Source organism: Sorex araneus, chromosome 3 (genome assembly GCF_027595985.1).
Source record: "Sorex araneus isolate mSorAra2 chromosome 3, mSorAra2.pri, whole genome shotgun sequence".
Lineage (NCBI taxonomy): Eukaryota > Metazoa > Chordata > Mammalia > Eulipotyphla > Soricidae > Sorex > Sorex araneus.
Window position 1 is genome coordinate 118,082,048 of NC_073304.1, and position 21,962 is coordinate 118,104,009.

Genomic DNA, 21,962 nt, shown 5'->3' on the forward strand with positions numbered 1-21,962 from the left:
GATACATTCCTTTATTTTCACAGCTCAGTATTGATAATCTAGGTTTTTGTATCACATTTGGGAAAATATCAACTATTATTTAATATGTCGACTTTAAAAAGTTCAGAGCACATTGTTTTGTTGTTAGACCACACCCGACTGTGCTGAAGGCTTATTGCCAACTCTGTGCTCAGGGATTACTTCTTTTGGGGCTGGGGTGGATATCACCACATGGAGTGCTAGGTCCAAACCTGGGTTAGCCAGGTGTAAGGGCTAAACTCACTGTATTAATAATCTTACTGTACTATCTCTCTGGTCTGCAGCATCAGACCAGATAGTAAAAAAAGATAATATTCTAGTTTGTTGTGGGTATACTTCATTAAATTATGACAGAAAAATCACAGTTTTTTTGTACTAAGCATTGATAAGCACTCAAGCATGCATTTAAAATTTTACATATCCAAGGGGACTGGGACGTGGCTCAGCATAGAGTGTGTGTTTTAGATGAATGAGGCCCCAGATTCAAGCACTCAAAAAAAGAAAAAGAAAAGAGTAGACATCTGGGGGGCTGGAGATTGTACAGGGATAAGGCGCTTGCCTTGCATATGAATGGATTAACTTTTGTGCACCACATATGGTCATTTGAGCACTGCTGGGCATGGCCCAAAACAAAAACAAACAAAAATAATGATGTCCACCAATTGGGAGAATTTCCCACAGATTAGCTCTAGGTTCCCTAAATTTCAATGTTGCTTTTTGCCACTATTCATATATTTTTGAAGCTAGAACACTGGACATATTCAAATAACTATTTCTGAACCTTTGTTTCCTAACGTTGGGCGGGTCTGCACAATGGGTGGTAGGATTATTTTTAGATGCCATTCCTTCACTGGGACAGCTGGCAATATCTTAACTATACTTGGAAGTGACTGTGACTTAAAAAAATATATCCCACTAAACACAAACCAAATGTATCCTAACTTCCCTTCAGAGAAAATTTTTTAAATGCCTGCTGGCCACTTCAATACCACTAGACAAGAAAAACCTGATAGGACATCAGAGAGCCAAGAACAGTCAAAAGACAGAAATGGAAGTATCCTACTTTCACATGTTTTATAAGAGTCTATAATAATTTGAAGCTATGGCCAGAGCCTCTTCCAGAGAGTGTTTCTAAAACTGAAGCTTCCTTCTGCTTTAGGGTCTGGAGTTATTATAGGAAATATTGTCAATTTTCAAAGTCAGCATTATATAGGGCTGATAACCACTCAATTAGAGGCAAGAATTTTATTTTTTGGGGGGTGGGAGGCATCCCAAATGGTACTGAGGGGTCAGGGGCTCCTCCTAGTCATTCTCAGTGAACTGGACAGGCAATTCAACTTGTGACTCTGGGGATATGGTGCTGCTCAAGCCCAGTGATGCAGGGCATCACTAAAGAGACCTGGCAATACTCAGGTGCCTCCAGGGTCATCCCTGTGTTACCTGGGGGTCTCCAGGGACACATCAGCAATGCTCAGACCATGTGGTTCTAGGGATTGAAGCAGGGTCTACCAGGGATGGAAGCATATGCCCTACCTGTACTACTATCTCTTGGTCTCTTGAGACATAGAGTTTTCTAATAAGAGCAGACATATGTCTGTTTCTTGAGTTTAGACTAGAGGTTCTAAAACTCTTTGATCGCTTGATCATTTTACACCTCTAAAAATAGTATGGAGGACTTCAAAAAGCTTCCAGGGGGCTATATTATAAACATTTGTGTTAGAAATTAAAAGACATGTAAAATATCTGTTAATTCATTTAAAACAGCCACCAAGCCCAGGGAGATAGTACAGGGGTTAGGTGCTTGCCTGGCATGTGGCCAAGTATATGGTTCTCTAGCACTGCCAGGAGTGACCCCTGAACACAAAGCCAGAAGGAAGCCCTGAGTTCTGCTGGTTAGCACTGTAGCACTATTGCCCCGTTGTTCATCGAGTTGCTTGAGCCAGCACCAGTAATGTCTCCATTGTGAGACTTGTTACTGTTTTTGGCATATTGAGTATGCCACGGGTAGCTTGCCAGGCTCTGCCCTTTGGGTGGGAGCTTGCCGGGCTCTCTGAGAGGGGCAGAGGAATCAAACCCGGGTTGGCCGTGTGCAAGGCAAATGTTCTACCCGCTGTGCTATCGCTCCAGTCTGAATACTGCTGGGTATGGCCACAAAACCAAAGGAAAAACCCCACCCCCAAGTAATAATAACGATAATAATCAAAAGGCTATCATAAAGCTTTACATGCTTATAATACTTTTGTATCACTCTTGGGGTGTTTGGGAGACCATATGTAGTATTGAAGATTGAACCTGAGTGGGACCCATGTAACCCCTGTACTATATGTGTCCATTTCAAAATTATACATTAAATTAAAAGCACTATTTTTCTAAACAAAAAGGATTTAGTGAGAAGAGTAGCATTCTTTTCCTTATGTGGAACTTTTTAACATCTGTGCTAACAGAAGTTTCTCATACTTGCCTCTGAATTCAATTTTTTGCTATTCAATTTGTTTAATGGGCTCTGTATAGTCTCTGGAAAACTTTGCTGCACTTCATTAGATGAAAATGGCAAGAGTTCATACATCTTTGTATGAAATCATTTTGACCCCCTGAATCTCCTGTGGATCCTGAGGTAACAGGTCTTACCTTGAGAACTGTTTAGACAGCAATTGCATTTCCCTGCTGTTTGCCAGGGGAACTCCAAGGTAACCCCCTCTCTTTCTGTATCTATATCCTCAAGTCAGCCTCCTAGATACTAGTCAAATGTTATTTTAGCCACACTTTTAGAACACCAAGGAACTGTCAGAAACAATTCTTATTAAACAATAAACCACAGATTAGTTATTATTCCTTCCTTCCACGACAAGGGAAAAGATCTTCATTTCTACTTCATTTGGTTTGTTTTTGGATCACACCCAATGCTCGGGGGTTACTCCTGGTTCTGTAATCAGGAATTACTGTTGGCGGTGCTGGAGGATCGAACCTGGTCCCAGATAGTAAGCAATAGCTACAGCAATTATTCGAGGAAGATCAAACACAACAGTAGGTGCCTTATAGACTACAGCAGAATTTAGTATTTATCAAGGCCTTTCCGGTGTGGCTAGGCAAGCGCTCAGCAACTTTCATCATCTAAGTAAATCCTCACCGTCGTTTTCGGAGGCACCCCAGTTGAGGGAATCTTTCTCACAGATAAGGAAATAGATAAAGTGCGGCTAATGCCCACTGTGACCGAGATGGAGCCGGGTCTGGGCCACGCGGTCCATTACTTATAGATAAAAGGATAAAGATGAAAGATAGAACTGAGGTTCCTATAAAATAACAGAACAGTCAGCAATTTGTTTTAATTCTGTTAAAGATCTTATTAATTTTTTCTAGGGAAAAAAAAAACAGGTGAGGAGAGTTAAAAAAAAAAAAAGCAATCATGCCTCCCAGCCAGCACAGTGCTGCCGACAAAACTACACTCTTTTCTTTTTCTTTTGCGGTCACACCCGGCGATGCACAAGGGTTACTCCTGGCTCTGCACTCAGGAATTACTCCTGGCGGTGCTCAGGGGGCCACATGGGATGCTGGGAATCGAACCTGGGTTGGCCGCGTGCAAGGCAAACGCCCTACCCGCTGTGCTATCGCTCACGCCTCACTACGCTTTTTCCTCCTGGGGTCTACTTTGGACCGTAAAGCGTCACTGCTTAGGCCCGCAAACCCCTCTCTGGTCCTCCTGACGCGCTCCCATCCCGGCGGCGTCGACGTCCCGGCCTGCGGCTGAGCTGCACCGAAGTGCTAAGAAACCCGGCCTGGAAAGGAGGAGCGGCGCGCCCCGCGGTAACCATGGGAACGGCGGCGTGGCGCGGAGCCCGCGCAGGCGCCCTGCGCGCGGGCCGCCCCCGGGCCGCGGGCTTGGGTCGGGGCGCGGGTGGGGCGCGCGGGCGGGAGCGGCGCGGTGCGCCTGCGCGGTGGCCGCGCGCGGGTGTGCTCCGGCTCACGTAGCGCGCGAGGCCGCATCGCCTCCTCCCCGGCGCCGCGGTCGTGGCCTAGAGGTTATAAAAGGGCTAACGGGCTCCCTCTGCTGCCCAGTCGCGCCGCCAGCGGGCCGGGGAACAGGCGTGGACAGCCGGCCGCCGGCCACTCCAGAGTCCGCTGCCCGCCGCTCCTGCTTCTCAGGTGAGCCTCGCCTCGCACCGACCTTGGGCAGCGAGGGGAAGGGGGGCTCGGTCAGCCGTGGACCTTCCCGGGCGGCTCCCGGGATCCGCCCGCGACCCCCCGTGGTGGGCTGGCGCGGGTCGGGGGGCTTCCTCGCTTGCCTTGGGACCCTCCCCGCCGGGGTCCGGCCCCGCGCCCGCTGCCCCTGCGGAGGCCCGACTGCCCTTCTCCGGGGCGCCGCCTATCCCCCCCGCCGCCGGCCGCCGCTGTCCCCGCCCCGGGGACCAGAACTTTCTTGAATTTTCCTGGCGGGGGAGGGCTCACCCTGTTGCTTCCCCTCGAGCCCCGCGCTGCGCACCTCCCTCGTCCTCCGCGCCCCGCCGGGAGCGGGGGTCCGCGAGGGCGGCAGATGGGGCGCTTGTGGCGGGGGGCGGCCGGGGGAGACCCCGCTGCGGCGCGGGGAGGACGCGGGCTGTCACAGCACCCCGGGGTCGGGGGCAGCGGCTCTGCCTCCGCCCCTGCCCCCCCCTCGCCGAGGCCTCTGCCCTGCTGCCCCGCGTCCGCCGAGGGCTGTCTTCCCTAACAGCCCACCCGTGCGAGCCCACCACCCCTAAAAGGGACCGCGGCCGAGCTTGGAGCCGGGGAATGCGTGAATGGCCCCTGTCAGTCCCAGCCCAGGTCCAGGTCGTAGTTGGTTGTAAGAGATGTGTGGTCGGGGGGACCACACCCAGCGGTGCCCCGGGAGCTGCGCCCGGCTTGGTGGGGGTCTCCGCTGGCGGTGCTGGGGAGGGACCCCCAGCCTCCTCCAGGCGCAGCCCGCGCCCCAGCCCTCCGGGCCGTCTTCCCGGCCCCCCCAGGTGGAGCGTCCAAGGGGCAGAGCGGGACAGGGACCTGGCGACTGTCTCCCGAGGGACCCCGCTCGTGGGGAGCGTGCAGAGGACTCTGGCTTCTGGCGCCTTGGGCGCGAACAAAAAAGGGCGAGGAACGCCGCCGACTGTCCCTGTCCCTTGATCAGTGTGATCCGAAAGGCGGGGCCGCGCTCTGGTCTCGGCTTAACTGTCCTGGCTTCTCCGAGCTGCGCTCTCAGGCTCTCGGACTTTCCCCTTGGAATGTGCTCAGCAAGGATGAAATCGCCACTACGTGCGTGGGGGAGGGGGAAGGACGTGGCAGCCGTGTGTTTTCATCAACTTTCTGCCCCTTTGAAAAGGAAGGTTCTGGCAGGAAAGGTATTTACCCTTTTCGGTCTAGTTGTAATTTATGAATGAGACCAGTCATTTCCTAAAATAACCGGGTGAACGGTTCAGTCCGCCTCACAGAAATAGTGGAATTTAATTTCTAAACTATTTTTAGGAATCAAGCTTGATGGATACCTAGAGCAGGAAATCTTCAAGAAACTGAAACTGAACAGCCATGAATGTTTGCCTTGTTTTGAAATTTAAATACATGTGCAGTGATTGAAATAAAAGTCACCTCTGATTTTTAACCTGTGGATTTCAAAATCGTCAGTTTCAGATTCTTAAAATATGAACCTCAAATTTTACCTTTTTCTTTGAGAAGTATACACTTTATCTCTTACCTTGACAAGTTGTGTCTTTTGGACTTTTAGAACATCATGCCTCACACCTTGCTGCTTTTTCAGATAACCATAACAAGTAAAGATTTAATGTAGATTGATTGATTAGGAAGAGAACTACTTTTTCCCTCATCTACATTGACATATTTAAATGAGTTATTTTGGTTTTTGAAACATTGACTTTTTCTTTTTTTTTTGCTTTTTGGGTCACTCATGGTTGACGCTCAGGGGTTGCTCCTGGTGGTACTTGGGGAACCGTCTGGGATGCTGGGAATTGAATCCATGTCAGCCACGTGTAAGGCAAACGCCCTATCCACTATGCTATCATCCCAGCTCCTGAAGTATTGACTTTTGAAGTACTAAAATTCAGGACTGGTAACAGGATAATTACATTGCTCATTTTGTGCTCTGGGACCTAAAGTAGTTAAAAACAGATAATGAAGTGTTTACAACATTCAATCACTGCAGAAAAAATGTGATGCAAAAGACTATTTAAAAAAAAAAACAAACCCAAAGCTTTATATCACCTAGATAATCTGGTATTTATCTTTATTCACAGATGCGTGAGGTTTCCAGGAATGCACCCAGAAAGCTTCAGAGCTTTTGTTTCTGTGGAAGGAATGCCTTATTTTAGCTGGCAGATAATTATCACCTGGGATTTATTACTGGTCTTAGATTTTGAAATTGTACCTTGTGACATGCATAGTAGCAGTCTTCAGCCCATTTTGAGGTTGTGAAATTCATTGAAAAGGTGTGGACCAGGGGTTAGAAAATTCAAATATACAAAGTAACAAGGATATATCTATTTCTTTCTCTCTATATACACATGTATACGTATGTATCACTGTCAACCCCTTGTTCATTGACTTACTCCATCGGGCACCAGTAACGTCTCTGTTACACTCAGCCCTGAGATTTTAGCAGCCTCTCCTTACTCGTCTTTCCCAACAATTGGAGGCTCTTTCAGGCTCAGGGGAATGAGACCTATCGTTATGTTTTTGGCATATTGAATATGCCACAGGTAGCCACCCAGCCACAGCCATGCTCAAGGCCACTCTCCACACGTTTGGAGGAGCCTCACGCATGAAGGGACCGGCAGAGGAACCCAGGTGTGCGGGACCCGGGGCTGAGATCTCCAAGTCTGCTCAGATTGGGACTGGGCCTTCTCCACCCAGACCCCCCATTTTTCCAGTAGCTTGGCAGCCACACCCACAAACTGTCCCTGGCACCGTGTAATTCCACCAACTGCCAACATCCAGAGACTATAAGACCAAGCTCCCAGAAGAGAGCGATGCAGTATACGTATGTACTATAAATGATTCCCCCCAAAGCCCATTTATAAGCCCCCAAAAGGAGATGAAATGTGAAGAAAAATTTTAAGAGTATGCAGATAAATTTAAGCAGTATTGTATTTCTGCGAATTGAGCTGGGAAAGTCAGTTTGAATTACTAAATTCTCTAGGCCAGTGATTTTGTTTTCTTTTTCCTTCCCCCCCTTTTTTCTTAAAAAAGAAATTTTTATATTATTGCGGGGCCACTCCTGGCGGTGCTTAGGGTTTACTCCTGACTCTCTGCTTAGGAATTATTCCTAGTGAGGCTGGGGAATCACATGGGATGCCAGGGATTAAACCTCTGTTGGCTACATGCAAGGCAAATGCCTCATCCACTGTACTATCTCTCCAGCTCTAGATCTTTTTTGTTAATTCTTGAGGCCATATCTGGCGGTGCTCAGAGTGGCAGGGCTCGAGGGATTGAAACCAGGTTGGCTGTGTGCAAGGCAAGCATCTACCCACTGTACTATCTCTCCTCAGTAATTTTTTTATTCTCCTAAAAATAATATTTTAGTGGACCTGGTTTGGTCTCTAAAAGATTGTTTTTGATTCTCAGGTTTTTCTCCTGACTCTGAGCTCAGGGATCAATCCTGACGGGTATCATTCTGGGGTATCTGGGATTGCTAGGGTCAGGTAACTGAAGGGCAAGTGCCCTACTTGCTCTGCTACCTCTTAGCCCCTATACAAGGTTGATTTTAACCTACCTAATAAAATACTTTAAAACCTATAGTTTTCTTTCACGTGTTAGAAAGGCAAGTGTCCTCTACCTGTTGTACTATTGCTCCAGCCCATCAAAATTTGCCAGCTTTTTTACCTCATATATTTTGAGACTGTATATGTTTATTATATCTGCATTTAAAAATGCTTTAAATAATACTGTTCAAATAATGATGCTGATCATTATAGCCTTTAGGGCTATATCTAGCAGCGCTTGGGGGGAGTGGGAGGTGGTGGTGGCTGTGGTGCTAGGGATTGAACTGGAGTCTGCTGCATCCAAGGCATGTGCCCTGACCTCCGTACTATGTAACCCATAGGTATAGGTGTTTATGTCAGTTTAAGTGTTTGACTCTTTAAAGTGCCAAGGATCATGATTGCTATATCAAACATAGAGTAAGAGTCATTTAAATTGTTTTTTATTTATTGGTGTGGACCACTCCTGGTGATGCCTGGGATTAAACCTAGGTGCTTGTACATACAAAGCATAGACCTCTGACCTGTACAGTGCGCTCAGTCCGTTAGGATCATCCCCAGCAAGATTTGGGGGACCACCAGGGCTGCACCTGGAGATGCTAAAGGATTCAGGGAACCATTTGATGTGGTGCTGGGGATCAAACTCTGGCATGGTTCATGTACATCACTCCCGAGAAGCCTGTCCCCAAGTGGTACTGAGGGGCCCAAAAATTCATCCTAGGGCCAGAGGATGCAGTATTGCTCAGGCCCTGCTAGGACCACTCCAGATATACCAGGGCCATACCTCTGAAACTACACCTGTCCTATCTCCCTCACTCCTCAAATTAATAATTGTTTTGTTTTGGGACCACACCTGACTTTGCTCAGGGTTTACTCCTGATTGGGCTCAGGGAAGCATACTGGGTGCCGGGGATTGAACCTAGGTCAGCTGCATGCAAAGTAAGTGCTCTATCCACTTTTTTTCTTTTTTTTTTTGGTTTTGGGGTCACACCTGGCAATGCACAGGGGTTACTCCTGGCTCTGCACTCAGGAATTACTCCTGGCGGTGCTCAGGGGACCATATGGGATGCTGGGATTTGAACCCGGGTCGGCCGCGTGCAAGGCAAACGCCCTACCCGCTATGCTATCACCCCAGCTCTATCCACTTTTAAGTTACATTTTCTATTTAAGTTTACAAGTTAGAGCTGTAAAGATAGTTCAATGGAATGGAGTGCATGCTTTGCATACAGGCAACACGGTTTCAGTCTACAGCATTGTAGACTAGTTCCCCTGAGCACTTCTAGGAGAACTGCTCCCCTTTCCTTCCCCCTCCAACACACACACACACACACACACACACACACACACACACACACGCACACACACACACACACACACACACACACATACCCTCTCCCCCCACATACATACCCCTCTTGCCAAATATTAAGCTGGGAGTAGCCCCTGAGTGCTGCCACGTGCTACATGCAAAATAATTTTTTTTCTATTTTTCTGCACTGGGGATTGAATCCATGGTCTCACAATGAAACATGAACTTTAACACTGAGCCATTTTCCTATCCCCATCTTTGTTTTTTGGGGCCTCCCAGGCATTGGGAGCCCAGGGGTCACTGCCAGTGATACTTAGCCCTGCTGTGTGAGCCTGACAGACTGTGCTGGGCAAGCGTGCTGGGGAATGAACTTGGGGCCTCTCTTCATGCGCTCCATCCTTTTGAGCTATCTCCCTGGCCCGTTTTTGTTGTTGTTTTGTTTTTGGGCCGCACCCAGCAATGCACAGGAATTATTTCTGGCTCTATACTCAGGAATTACTCCTGGCAGTGCTCAGGAGACCATATGGCATGCTGGGAATGGAACCCGGGTTGGCTGTGTGAAGGCAAACAAACATCTTACCCCCTATACTATAGCTCTGGTCCTTGTTTTTATCATACTTAAGTTTATAATTTTTTCTCTCTTTTCAGAGTTATAGTGAATTTCATTAACTCTCAAGCTGTTACTGTTACTGTTTTTGGCATATTGAATACGCCACTGGTAGCTTGCCAGGCTCTGCTTTGTGGGCGGGATACTCTCGGTAGTTGGCTGGGCTCTCTGAGAGGGGTGGAGGAATCAAACTCGGGTCAGCCGCGTGCAAGACAAACACCCTGCCGCTGTACTATCGTTCCAGCCCCCCACGTCAGGATCTCATCCCGAAAAGAGAGCAATTCCATACGAAAGATACATGTGGATTCAAAAGGAATCCACAGTACAGCGGGTAGGGCGTTTGCCTTGCACGTGGCCAACCTTGGTTTGATTCCTCCACCCCTCTCGGAGAGCCCAACAAGCTACCGAGAGTATCTCACCCGCATGGCAGAGCCTGGCAAGCTACCCATGGTGTATTTGATATGCCAAAAACGGTAACAACAAGTCTCACAATGGAGACGTTACTGGTGCCCGCTCGAATAAATCGATGAGCAATAGGATGACAGTGACAGTGATAGTGAATGTATCACCATGAGGTATAGTTACAGACTTATAAACTTTCGTGCTTACGTTTCAGTCATACAACGATCGAGTAGCCATCCCTCCACCAGTGCCCATTCTCTACCACCAGTGATCCTAGTATCCCTCCCCTCTCCCACTTTCCCCCTCTTCCTCCCCTTCCCCCCTCCCCCGCCTCTGTGGCAGGCACATTCCCTTTTGCTCTCTCTCTCTCTTTTTTTTTTGGTTTGTGTTTTGGGTCACACCTGGCATTGCTCAGGGGTTACTCCTGGCTCATGCACTCAGGAATTACTCCTGGCAGTGGTCAGGGGACCATATGGGATGCTGGGAATTGAACCCAGCTTGGCCGAGTGCAAGGCAAATGCCCTACCCATTGTGCTGCCGCTCCAGCCCCTCTCTCTCTTCTTTTGGGTGTTGTGGTTTGCTAAACAGTCATTAAGTGGCCATCATATTTGGTCTATATGGTCTACTTTCAGCACATATCTCCCATTCTGAGCAGGGTCTCCAAGCATCCTTTACTTGATGGTCCCTTCTCTATCTGAGCTGCCTTTTCCCTCAGCATGTTAGGCCGGCTTCCAAGCTGTGAAGCCATCCTCCTGTTCCTTATCTCTACTGTCCTTGGGTGTTAATCTCCTGTTCTGTTATCAAGTTAACTTTAAGTTAAATTTAACTCTTTTATTCATTTGGAATTTATTTGGCAAAATGATGCAAGGTAAAATATATGGGTGGGGCTGGAGCGATAGCACAGTGGGTAGAGCGTTTGCCTTGTATGTGGCTGACCCAGGTTCGATTCCCAGCATCCCGCACGGTCCCCTGAGCACTGCCAGGAGTTACTCCTGAGTGCAGAGTCAGGAGTTAACCCCTGTGCATCACCGGGTGTGACCCAAAAAGCAAACACAAAACAAAAACCATAAAATATTTATATGGGTAATGCTTTAAATTTTTTTAGGCCTTAGAATTCTTTTTTCTTTGTTCTTTTGGTTGTCTTGGGGCCACACTCAGTGGTACACAGGGCTTCTGGCTGTTCGTTCAGGGATCACTTCTCGTGGACTTGGGGGATTCTTGGGATGCTAGGGATAGAATCTGGGTCAGTTGCACACAAGACAAATGCCTTGTCTATTGTACTAATGCTCCAACCCACCCTTAGCATTCTTAAAATGTAATGTTTAAATTTTTTAGCAGTTTTTGCAGGTTAATGAATTTTGATTTATTTTAACATTAAGGATGGTGGAAATGGACAAACTTTAGTGACTATAGTAGTGAAAAAATGATAATCTCTTATCTGACAAATACAAACTTTGTCAGTTAAAAATTTAGACAGCATTTCTGATTAACTTTCTGTTAGTACAACAAAAACATCTGTATTTTCTGGAAATAAGATTTAGTCTTGATAAAAGTTGCAGCAGGGATCTGTTTAAATAGAAGATTCTAGACTCATCAGCCAGACAAGGATTTTGAAAAAGTCTCATGCCTTGGCAGGAGCCCAGGAGAGGAAGTGTCTACATCTGCTCCATTCTAGAAGCTATCCCAACTAGTTACTGTAAGGCAGCCAAGAGAGCAGTGTATTCACCACTGTGGTTCTAGAAGTATCTGGAAATGTGCAGCAAATTCGAGAGAGAAGACTTAGGCATACTTTCAGAACGCCAGTTTCTGTAGTAACCTATTTTTATTGAGATTCAATAAAAATTGAATCAAGTTAGGGAAAAGGTAGGTCTACTATAATTAGTTTTTGCTGAGCTGGGAGCTTTCTAGTGCAAACTAGGACCTGTTGTTTCATGGGTAACTTGTTACAGAGGTGCCTGAACAAAGAGAGACTAATCAGAGTAATCAGTGGGGATGTTACTGAGGTAAAGAATACTGTAAGGAAATGTAATCTCCTGCAAGGTAATGGTTCTTTCTAGAAAAGATAACTCTGCTGAGGCAAAGAAAAAGCTGTTTTCTACCAAAGTAAAAAAACCAAACAACCCAAAACCACAGGACTAGGGCTCGCTGGCTCTAAGGGCACACTGAGGAAACCCTGGATTCAGTTCCTGAGCACTGTTAGGTGTGCCCCCACCCCTTCCTAAAGTTACTGTGGATAGCTAAGGATTCTATGCAGAGAACGCCAGAGAAAAGAAGAAAAACTCAGCCCTGTGTCCTCTGAGAGAAATTAGTGGCTGATTTTCATCCAAGCTCTGCAGTTTTATTACCGAGAATGCATGGTTTGCTTCTCACCAGTCTGCCCTGGCACGCTTCTCAGTGGCACCGGAAGCACCAGGGTCCAGGATGGCCAGCGCGCAGACTGAGTGTCCTCAGTGCCTGACTCACGCTCATCGCCACAGAGGTGCTGAACACCAGTTTGGGCTTAGTACTTGTGTTGAGCTCACTTTTCCTTCAGGGCCAGGCGAGGGCGACCAACTTCACCCTACCTGACTGGGTCTGCTTGTATCCCCTTGTATCCCAGCCTTAGTTTTTACTTTTCATGATGACGTGGAGTTAGATAGAGTTGACCGACCCCAGCATTGTTTTTATCTTCTTTGTGACCACCATTCCTGCTTAGGAGTGGGACAGCCCCTACTCTGAGATGTACAGAAGATGGGACAAGAAGTTGTGGATCCAGAACTACAGTCAGGAACATGCAGGGTGCACCAAGTTGTGTGAACCGTGGCCAAGGAACTCCTAGAGAGCAATCCCCAAGATGACTGGAGGGAGAGCAAGAAGTTTCTAGTTTAAATTCACTGGACTAGTCTTCTTGGTTGGGTGCACTTTTTGGGGGGGAACCCACACAGTGCTACTTAGGAGCACTTCTGATTTTGTATTCTGGGTCACTCCTGGTGGTGCTCGGGAACCACATGTGGTACCAGGGATCAATTCCAGGTCTCCTCCTAGCAAAGTAAGTGTTCTAGCCCCTGGAGTTATCTTTTCTCGCCCACTTCTCTGTACTTCACAAAAAAGTAATAATTATATTGATATAATTTTAAAAGACCTCTGGAACCCAGCCATTGCCACAGCCATGCTCAAGACCACTCTCCACATGCTCGGACGAGCCTCATGCATGAAGAAACTGGCAGAGGAACCCAGGTGTGCAGGAGCCAGGGCTGAGATCTCCAAGCCTGCTCGGACCGGGACTGAGCCTTCTCCACCCAGATCCCCTATTTTCCAGTAGCTAGGCAGTCACACCCACAAACTGCCCCTGGCCGTGCCATGTAATCCCATCAGTAGCCAAGATCCAGAGACTATAAAACAAAGCTCCCAGAAATGTGCAGCCTCTTATAATCTAGTTCTCCCTCTAGGAGAACCCAACAAGCTACTGAGAGTATCCTGTATCCTGCTCACATGGCAGAGCCTGGCAAGCTCCTCGTTGTGTATTCGATATGCCAAAAACAGTAACAATGATGGGTCTGCTGGAGTCTCCTGACCCTGAAAGAGCCTCCAATGTGGCACTGTTGGGAAGGATGAGTAAGGAGAGGCTGCTAAAAATCTCAGGGCCAGGACGAATGGAGATATTACTGGCGCCTGCTTGAGCAAATCGATTAACAATGGGATGATAGTGATACAGTGAATTTTAAAAACATTGAATCACAGTGAGATATACAAAATTGTTCATGATTGGGTTTTAGTCATACAATATTCCAACACCCATCCCTTCACCAATGTACATTTCCCATGGCCACTGTCCCCAGTTTCCCTCCCCCCAGTCTCCTGCCTCTGTGGTAGACACTTTTCTTCTCTTTTTCTCTCTGTCTCTCTCTTCCCCCCTTCCACCACCCGCCCCATCTCTCTCTCTTTTCCTCTTTCCCTCCCTCTTTCCTTTTGGGCCTTGTGCTCTGCAGTACAAATACTGAAATGTTATTAGGTAAATCCCTTTCCAACTATTATTTTTATACTCGTTCCTTCTTTATCCTAACTACCTTTGCCCCCCAGACACTCTTGTGGCAAGCTTCCAACCATTGACCAGTCCTCTTGGCCCCCGTTTTCCCTGCCCTCGGATATTAGTCTCATATTTTTATGTTGCACAAATGAATGTTATCATTCTCTTTCTGTCCCTCTCCTTCTGACTCATTTCACTCAGCATGATACTCTCCATGCCCATCCATTTATAAGCGAATTTCATGAGTTCATTTTTTCCTAACAGCTGTGTAGTATTCCATTGTGTAGATGTACCATAGTTTCTTTATCCAGTTTTCTGTTCTCTGTCACTTGGGTGGTTTCCAGATTCTGGCTATTGTGAATAGTGATGCAGTAAGTATAGAGAAGCAGATAATGTTTTCGCTGTGTGTTTTTGGGCCCCCAGGGTATTCTGGCTATTGTGAATAGTGCTGCAATGAACATGAAGAGCAGATGACATTTCTGCTGTGTGTTTTTGGGCCCCCAGGCCATATTTCCAGAAGTCGTGTTGCTGGGTCAAATGGGAGCTCTAGTTCTAGTTTTTTGAGGAATGTCCATGTTGTTTTTTGAGGAATGCCCATATGGTCCAAAAAGACTGGACCAGTCGACATTCCCACCAACACTTGAAGGAGAGTTCCTTTTTCTCTGCATCTATGCCAGCACTGGTTGCCCTTGTTATTTTGGATGAGTGCCAGTCTTTGTGGTGTAAGATGATATCTCATTGTTTTGATTTGCATCTCCCTGATGATTAGTGATGTAGAGCATTTCATTTCTTCGTGTTCCTTTTGACCACTTGAATTTCTTCTTTGAGAAAGTTTCTGTTCAATTCCTCTTCCACTTTTTGATGTTGGATGTTAATTTTTTGTTAAGTTCTATCAGTGTCTTACATAACTTTGATATTAGCCCTTTATCAGATGGGTATTTGGTAAGTAATTTTTCCCATTCCGTGGACTGTTTTTGTATCTTAGTCACCATTCTTTTGAGGTGCAGAAACTTCTTAGTTTCATCTAGTCCCATTTGTTTATCTGCTTTCCACCTTTGAGCTTTGATGTTTGATTTTGAAGATACCTTTAGTTTCAATGTCATGGAAGGTTTTGCCTGTGTTGTCTTACATGTATCTTATGGATTCAGGTCTAATGCTGAGATCTTTAATATATTTTCGATCTGACTTCTGTGCATGGTGTTAGGAAGAGGTCTGAGCTTATTTTTTTTTTTACATGTAGCTGCTTAGTTTCCCTAGAACCACTTGTTGAAGAGGCTTTCTTTGCTCTACTTCAGGGTTCTTGCTCCTTTATCAAAGATTAAGTGATCATATATTTGGGAGTTTGTGAATTAGGGTATTCAACTCTGTTCTATTGGTCTCTGGGTATGTCTTTATTCAATACCATGCTGTTCTAATTATTACCACTTTGTAGTAAAGTTTGAAGTTGGGAAAGGGGATGCCTCCTATCTTCTTTCTCCTTATTGAAATAGTTATATGCATTACAACTTAACCTATTTAATTATTCTCTTTTTTGGGTCACACCCGGCGATTCTCAGGGGTTACTCCTGGCTCTGAACTCAGGAATTATTTCTGGTGGTGCTCGGGGGACCACATGGGATGCCGGGGATTGAACCCAGGTTGGCTGTGTGCAAGGCAAACTTACCCTACCCACTGTACTATTGCTCTGGCCCAACCTATTTACTTTTTGTAATTCCGTGGTTTTTGTTTCTGTGTTGGTTTTGGGGTCACACTTGTTGATGCTCAGGACTTGCTACTGGCTCTGCATTCAGGAATTACTCCTGGCAAGGCTTGGGGGACCATATGGGGTGCCAGGGATTGAACCTGGGTTGGCTGCTTACAGGGCTACATACAAGTACCCTACTCATTGTACTGTCCTCTGGCCTCAATTCTGTGTGTTTTAAGTACTTTCACAGAGGTAGGTCTTTAGCAGTTAATCAGTTTTAGAACATCCTAATTACCCCTCAAATTTACAAGTTTTTTGGTGTTGTTTTTGATTACATATACCAACAGCTCTGTGGTTGCTCCGGGCACTACTCAGAAGACCTGTGTCAGGGCTTGAACCACGGCCTCTGTGTTTACAGGCAGCTGTTGAGATACCTCTCTCTCACTTAATTGAACTTACTTAAGATTTTAAAGCCATAGAGGGGAAAGGTTAAGCAAAATTATGAATAATGATTTAATGAGAAAACTCTGAGCTATTTTAAAAATATATTCTAACATCTTTAGATTTTATTATAACATTTAAATTGTTATACTATAAAAAGAGGTGTGTGTGTGTGTGTGTGTGTGTGTGTGTGTGTGTGTGTTTGCTTTGAGTCACACATCGCTATGTTTAAGGCTTACTCCTGGGTTTGCTATCAGTGATCACCCCTGGTGGGGATCAGGGGACCATATGGGGTACTTGGAGATCAAATCTGGCTAGGCTGTGTCGAAGGCAAGCACCTTCCCTGCTGTACTCTTTTTTTTTTTTCTTTTTGGGTCACACCCGGCGATGCACAGGGGTTACTCCTGGCTTTGCACTCAGGAATTACTCCTGGTGGTGTTCAGGGGACCATATAGGATGCTGGGAATCGAACCCGGGGGTTGGCCGCGTGCAAGGCAAACACCCTACCCGCTGTGCTATTGCTCCAGCCCCCTCCTGCTGTACTCTTTCTCCTGCCCCAAGAAGTTTCTTTTTCAGGGGTTTCATGGTTCAGTTTGGTATCACAGAAAAATTATTTTTCAGGTAATGTGAAAGAGCCACAATTTAGTTACTCCAATTGCAATAACCAAGGAAAAACCAACCTCAGTTAAAGTTTCAGCATAAATTATCAGATAACATTTATGTTTTCTTTACTATGAAGTATCAAGTTCTTTATCAATTTTTCTATCAAGTACTCTACTAATGGAATCCGACCCTGGTCTATCCCTGGCACCATGTGGCCCATCAATATACTTTGGTCCTGGAGATCCCCAAGAACTTCTGGTAATCCCTGGCACCCAAGCAGGGCCTAAGCAACCTTGGCACTTAAACGGACTCACCAGCCTGGTTGGGAAGGGTCCCTGGGCTCCTAAGCACTGCTTGGGAGGGTTGCCTCCCCCCAAAATATTTACTGAGATTATTTGATCATTTAATGAGAATTAATTTTTTTGAGCAACCATGGGGTCTGATGTTTATTTTGTTTTTAGGAAAAATAGGAACTTTCCCTACCCTTTTAAAAAAAATTACAATTTTTTTGTTTGTTTTGGTAATGGCTGTATTTCTCTTGTAGGTGTGTGAATCTGCAAATTAAGTCTTCCAAGATGATTTGGTGTATTTTAATAGTAGGGATTCTACTTACCCAGTCTTTGGCACATCCCGGCTTTTTTACTTCAATTGGTAAGTTTTAACTATTTTTTGCTTATATTTGGTAGTTAAAATTTTCCATTTTTAAAAATTGTTTTTAAACCAGTAAAATCAATACAGTGACTTCTTGAAACTGAAATCCCTGCCCCATGTATAAGTATGTCCTTTTTAAAAATTCAATTCTGTTTTTCTTTAAATAAATTTTTCTTACTATAAATGCATTTGGATTTTCAGATTTGAAATTTATGAAAATTTAGAAAAATCATATCAGAGGAAATTCTTCATTTATGGGTCCATCTAGCAAATATTTTTATGGACATATTTTTCTGATGCCTTACACTGAACAGCATGAAAAAGATAAAGTGTATGATTTCCATATGTTCATTTCCCTCCGGAGTCTTGTGTGGTTGAAGAACTAAGTAAAACACAGTAGTATATTTGGGCGATATAAAATGATGAGCACTCTCATTCAACTACAAATAACTACAAATGTTTTATTTGAATTTCAATAACTATTCTTTTTGTTACTGTGATTTTTGTTCATTGAATACAATTTAATTTTCATTAGTATCAATAATTTTGAACAGGGCTACGTATGGTAGGAAAAAGAAATATTGAGTAGTGTGTTATAATTTAAAAATGCATTTTCAGATGAAAAGACAATTTGTCAGTATATTCCAGGATTTCAAATTTAAGTGTAGCTTGAAAATGAGAATGGGAACACATGAGTAGAAAAGTTTTTGGGGAGCTGGGGAGGAGATAGCTGAAGAACTCTTAGTCTTGGGTTAAAAGTAGAGTATACGCTTAGCATATGGGAGGCCCTCAGTTACATCCCTGATATCACATGGTCTCCCCAAGCATCACTTGATATAGCCCCTATATATTTTAAAACAAGTTTTCAGCTTTAATTTTCATTATCTGGTTTTAAAAAGGTTGCTTTGTCCAACATATCTGATCATGATAACTAAATCTCCTTGTATGAAGAAGTGTTATGGATCATTCCTAGATGATTCTAAAACACTTCTGTTGATGATGAGTGTGGGTGTTTTCATATGTTTTTATTGTCTAGCCAATACCCAGGCGACTCAGAGGCCACTCCTGGTGATCCTCAGTTCACCAGGTGAGACAGTTCAATGTCCAGTGGTAATGGGGGCCATCAAGGCAGTGCTCTAGGGCCTCCAGGGCTGCAATTCAGTGTTGCTAGAGTATGGACATAGGGACTGACCACTGAGTATCTCCCTGGGCTCAGATGGTAGATACTTGTTAATCTTCGCTCCTTCTCTTCCTTCCAGGTCAGATGACTGATTTGATTCATACTGAGAAAGATCTGGTGACTTCCCTGAAAGATTACATAAAGGCAGAAGAAGACAAATTAGAGCAAATAAAAATGTAAGCTTGATTACTTTACCGCTTTGAATCTGATTCCACCTGGATATTTTCCCTTTGAAGCTAGAACAGTGAAAGCCATCTTGTCAGTTTTACAAAACAAGCTGGAATGATTAATAAAAACATGGAACAAGAGTTAGTCCCAGGCTAAGAGTTTGTGAGGAGGTGCGTGAAGCCAGAGAGTAATATAAATGTGTATAAAGTGTTAACATTATACACATAAAGTGTTAACAGCTTTAAAAAGGAATTGCTGATATAGTCTAATGTAACTTTCCTATTAAAATACTTTCTGGTGCAATTTAAAAAATTTTTTAATCCTATGTAGACAATAAAGTGATAGTGTGGTTATTATTTAATTGATTGTTTTTCTTTAAGAAAATCATTTTAGGCACTGTGGTTTAAATATGGTTACTAATAGGGTTTGATGTATAACACATTCCAGCACCACACCTCATTAGATGACCATTTCCCCTCCATCATTGTCCTAGTGTCCCCCTCCTTGTCCTATTTCCACCTTCTCTTCCCTGTGGGAAACTTCTACTAAACACCATTTCTCATTTTCTGTTGCCTTTGCGCATTTGTTACTCCCCTGCTATGTATCTTTATAGCCTTATACCCTGTATACAAGAGAGCTCATTCTGTGTCTCCCTCTCCTCTCACTTCTCTCAGCATGAGACTCTCCAGATCCATCCGATATAGCAGTAAATTGCATAATTTCGATTTTTCTTAGAGCTGTATAGTGTCCCATTGTATATGTATACTGTAGTTTCTTTGTCCAGTCACCTGTCCGTGGGCACTTGGGTCGTTTCCAGATTCTGGCTATTGTGAACAGTGCTGCAATGAAGATAGGTGTGCGAATGCCTTTCATCCCTCCCTCCCTCTCTTTCTCCTTTCCTTTTTTCTTTTTTTGGCTGTGCTCAGTGCTGATTCCTGGCTCTGCACTCAGAGAGCACTTTTACCAGGCTTATGGGGCCATATAGGGTGCTGGGGATTGATTCAGTTGACCATGTGCAAGGCAAGTGCCTTATTTGCTGTGCTGTCTTTCTGGCCCCTACAAGGTTCTTTTCTGAGTAGAGTTTATGGACCCTTGGAGTAGATGCTAAGAAGTGGAATTGCTGTGTTATGGGAGCTCAGTTTCTAGTTTTTTTTAGATGTATTCATTGATAGTTTTTTTTTTTAATCCAATATTTATTTTTAGTTGATTTAAGTTCAAATGAATCCTGATTGAGATAGTTTTGAGACACTAGAAGCTAGGTGTCCTTTTTTGTTCTAAGACACTTTTTTTTTTTAATGCACAGAACATGAAATTTTGGTGTGTTTATTTTAATTGAGCACATAAGAGGTTAGGTACTTGCCTTGCAAATGACCAACCTTGGTTTTATTCCCAATACCACATATGTTCCCCTGAGCATTGTCAGGAGTGATTCTAAGCACAGGGCCAGGAGTAAGTCTGAGTGTCTCTGGGTGTGGCCATCCCCACCCCCTCACTTCCCAAATTACTTTGTAGGACCCAGAAGATGGCTCAGTAGTTTATAATAACTTACCTAGCAAGCACCGAGGCTGCCAGTTCAAACCTTCTTCATACACAAAAGCAGTCTTAATCACTCTGTTGTTTGAAAAGCACCGTCGTCCAGTTGTTCATCAAGTTGCTCCAGTGGGCACCAGTAACGTCTCCACTGTGAGACTTGTTTTTGGCATATCGAATACACCACAGGTAGCTTGCCAGGCTCTGCCATGTGGGATACTTTCTGTAGCTTGTTGGGCTCTCTGAGAGGGACAGAGGAATTGAACCCAGGTTGGCCGTGTGCAAGGCCCTACCCGCTGTGCTATCAATCCAGTCCTTGTTTGAAAAGATGAAACAAAAAAAAAAAAGTTTGTTAAAGAACTGTGATTTACAAAGCTATTGATAGTTGATTTTAGACATATAATTGAGAAAAAAACCTTTTAAATTTAGATTTAACTTCAAAACCTGTAAGTCAGTCTGTCTTCTCTTTCTCTATCTCAACTAAATTCTGTCTTCCCCTACTAAATGTGTATATATCCTTTATATATCTTTAGCTGGGCAGAGAAGTTAGATCAACTAACCAGCACAGCAACAAAAGATCCAGAAGGATTTGTTGGGCACCCTGTAAATGCATTCAAGTTAATGAAACGTCTGAACACCGAATGGAGTGAGTTGGAAAATCTGGTCCTTAAGGATATGTCAGATGGTAAGTCAGATGACAAGACTTCAGAGAACCTGAAGGAGGGAAGATGGTATTTTTATATCAAATAGAAAAGCCAGAATTAATAATAAATGCACTTCCCTGAATATCAGAGTGTTTAGTTTTGTAAACTAACATTTGATGTTCTGTTTTGTTGGGGTATTTTTGGGGTAGGTAGAGCAAGTTTAGATCCTCAATAGATCCTGAATTCCTTGATTTAAAAAAACCAAAAAGCCAAAGGAAAAGAAAACTTTCTTAAAAGTAATTTCTGCTATTGACTAATACCGGTGCCTTTTGCTTTGAAATATATCAGAATTGTTTGTTTTGAGTGTATCTTTATTTCTTAATTTCATTCTTTATTTTCATTTAGGATTATGCTAAGATTTAAAAAATGTATAGTTAAATCTTTTTATTTTGTGTTTTTGGGGACTACACTGGGTGTTACTGGGCACTACTCTTGGTTTGGTATACAGGCATTCCCAGTGGTGCTCAGGGGACCATGTTGAGTTGGGTATTGATCTTCTGGGCCCTATATATTTTTTTAATCAAATTTGGAGAGGGTTGTGCTATACCTAGCTGTGCTCAGAAGATACTTCTGGCTTTGTGCTCAGGAGGGAGCCTGGCAGTGCTCCAGGACTGGAACCAGAGTCTCAGCCCTTGCAGCTGCATGCAAGACAAGGACCTGACTTCCTGTACTGTCTCTCTAGCCTGGAATTCATTTCACTTTTCATACATCTATACATGTAGAGAAAGTATGATCTTTAATTACTAGGTTGTAGTTTGCTGTAGTATAATAGGTTGTAGTTTGATGTAGGTCAGTAGGTATGAAAGGGTTGAAAACTAAGAATTTTTTTGTTTGTTTAGACAGATGAAAAAAACTGAAGTTGTAAACAGCAATAATAAATATCTAAATAAAATAGTACTATAGTTAGACTATTGAGGTGTTTTAGAAATTTTAGCAACAGACAGAAA

General features: G+C 44.3%; 1 protein-coding gene across 2 annotated transcripts in view; it reads left to right on the forward strand.

Moving 5' to 3' along the window:
• The first annotated feature begins 3,945 nt into the window (after positions 1 to 3,945).
• The window catches only part of P4HA1 (prolyl 4-hydroxylase subunit alpha 1), a 60,948-nt gene continuing 42,931 nt past the window's right edge, over positions 3,946 to 21,962 (forward strand). For both annotated transcript variants that reach the window (XM_055133017.1, XM_055133016.1), the window contains exons 1-4: positions 3,946 to 4,158; positions 17,327 to 17,433; positions 18,693 to 18,789; positions 20,845 to 20,996. In XM_055133017.1, the coding sequence (XP_054988992.1) occupies positions 17,358 to 17,433; positions 18,693 to 18,789; positions 20,845 to 20,996 (325 nt within the window). In that variant the 5' untranslated portion in view covers positions 3,946 to 4,158; positions 17,327 to 17,357. The remainder of the gene's footprint in view (positions 4,159 to 17,326; positions 17,434 to 18,692; positions 18,790 to 20,844; positions 20,997 to 21,962) is intronic.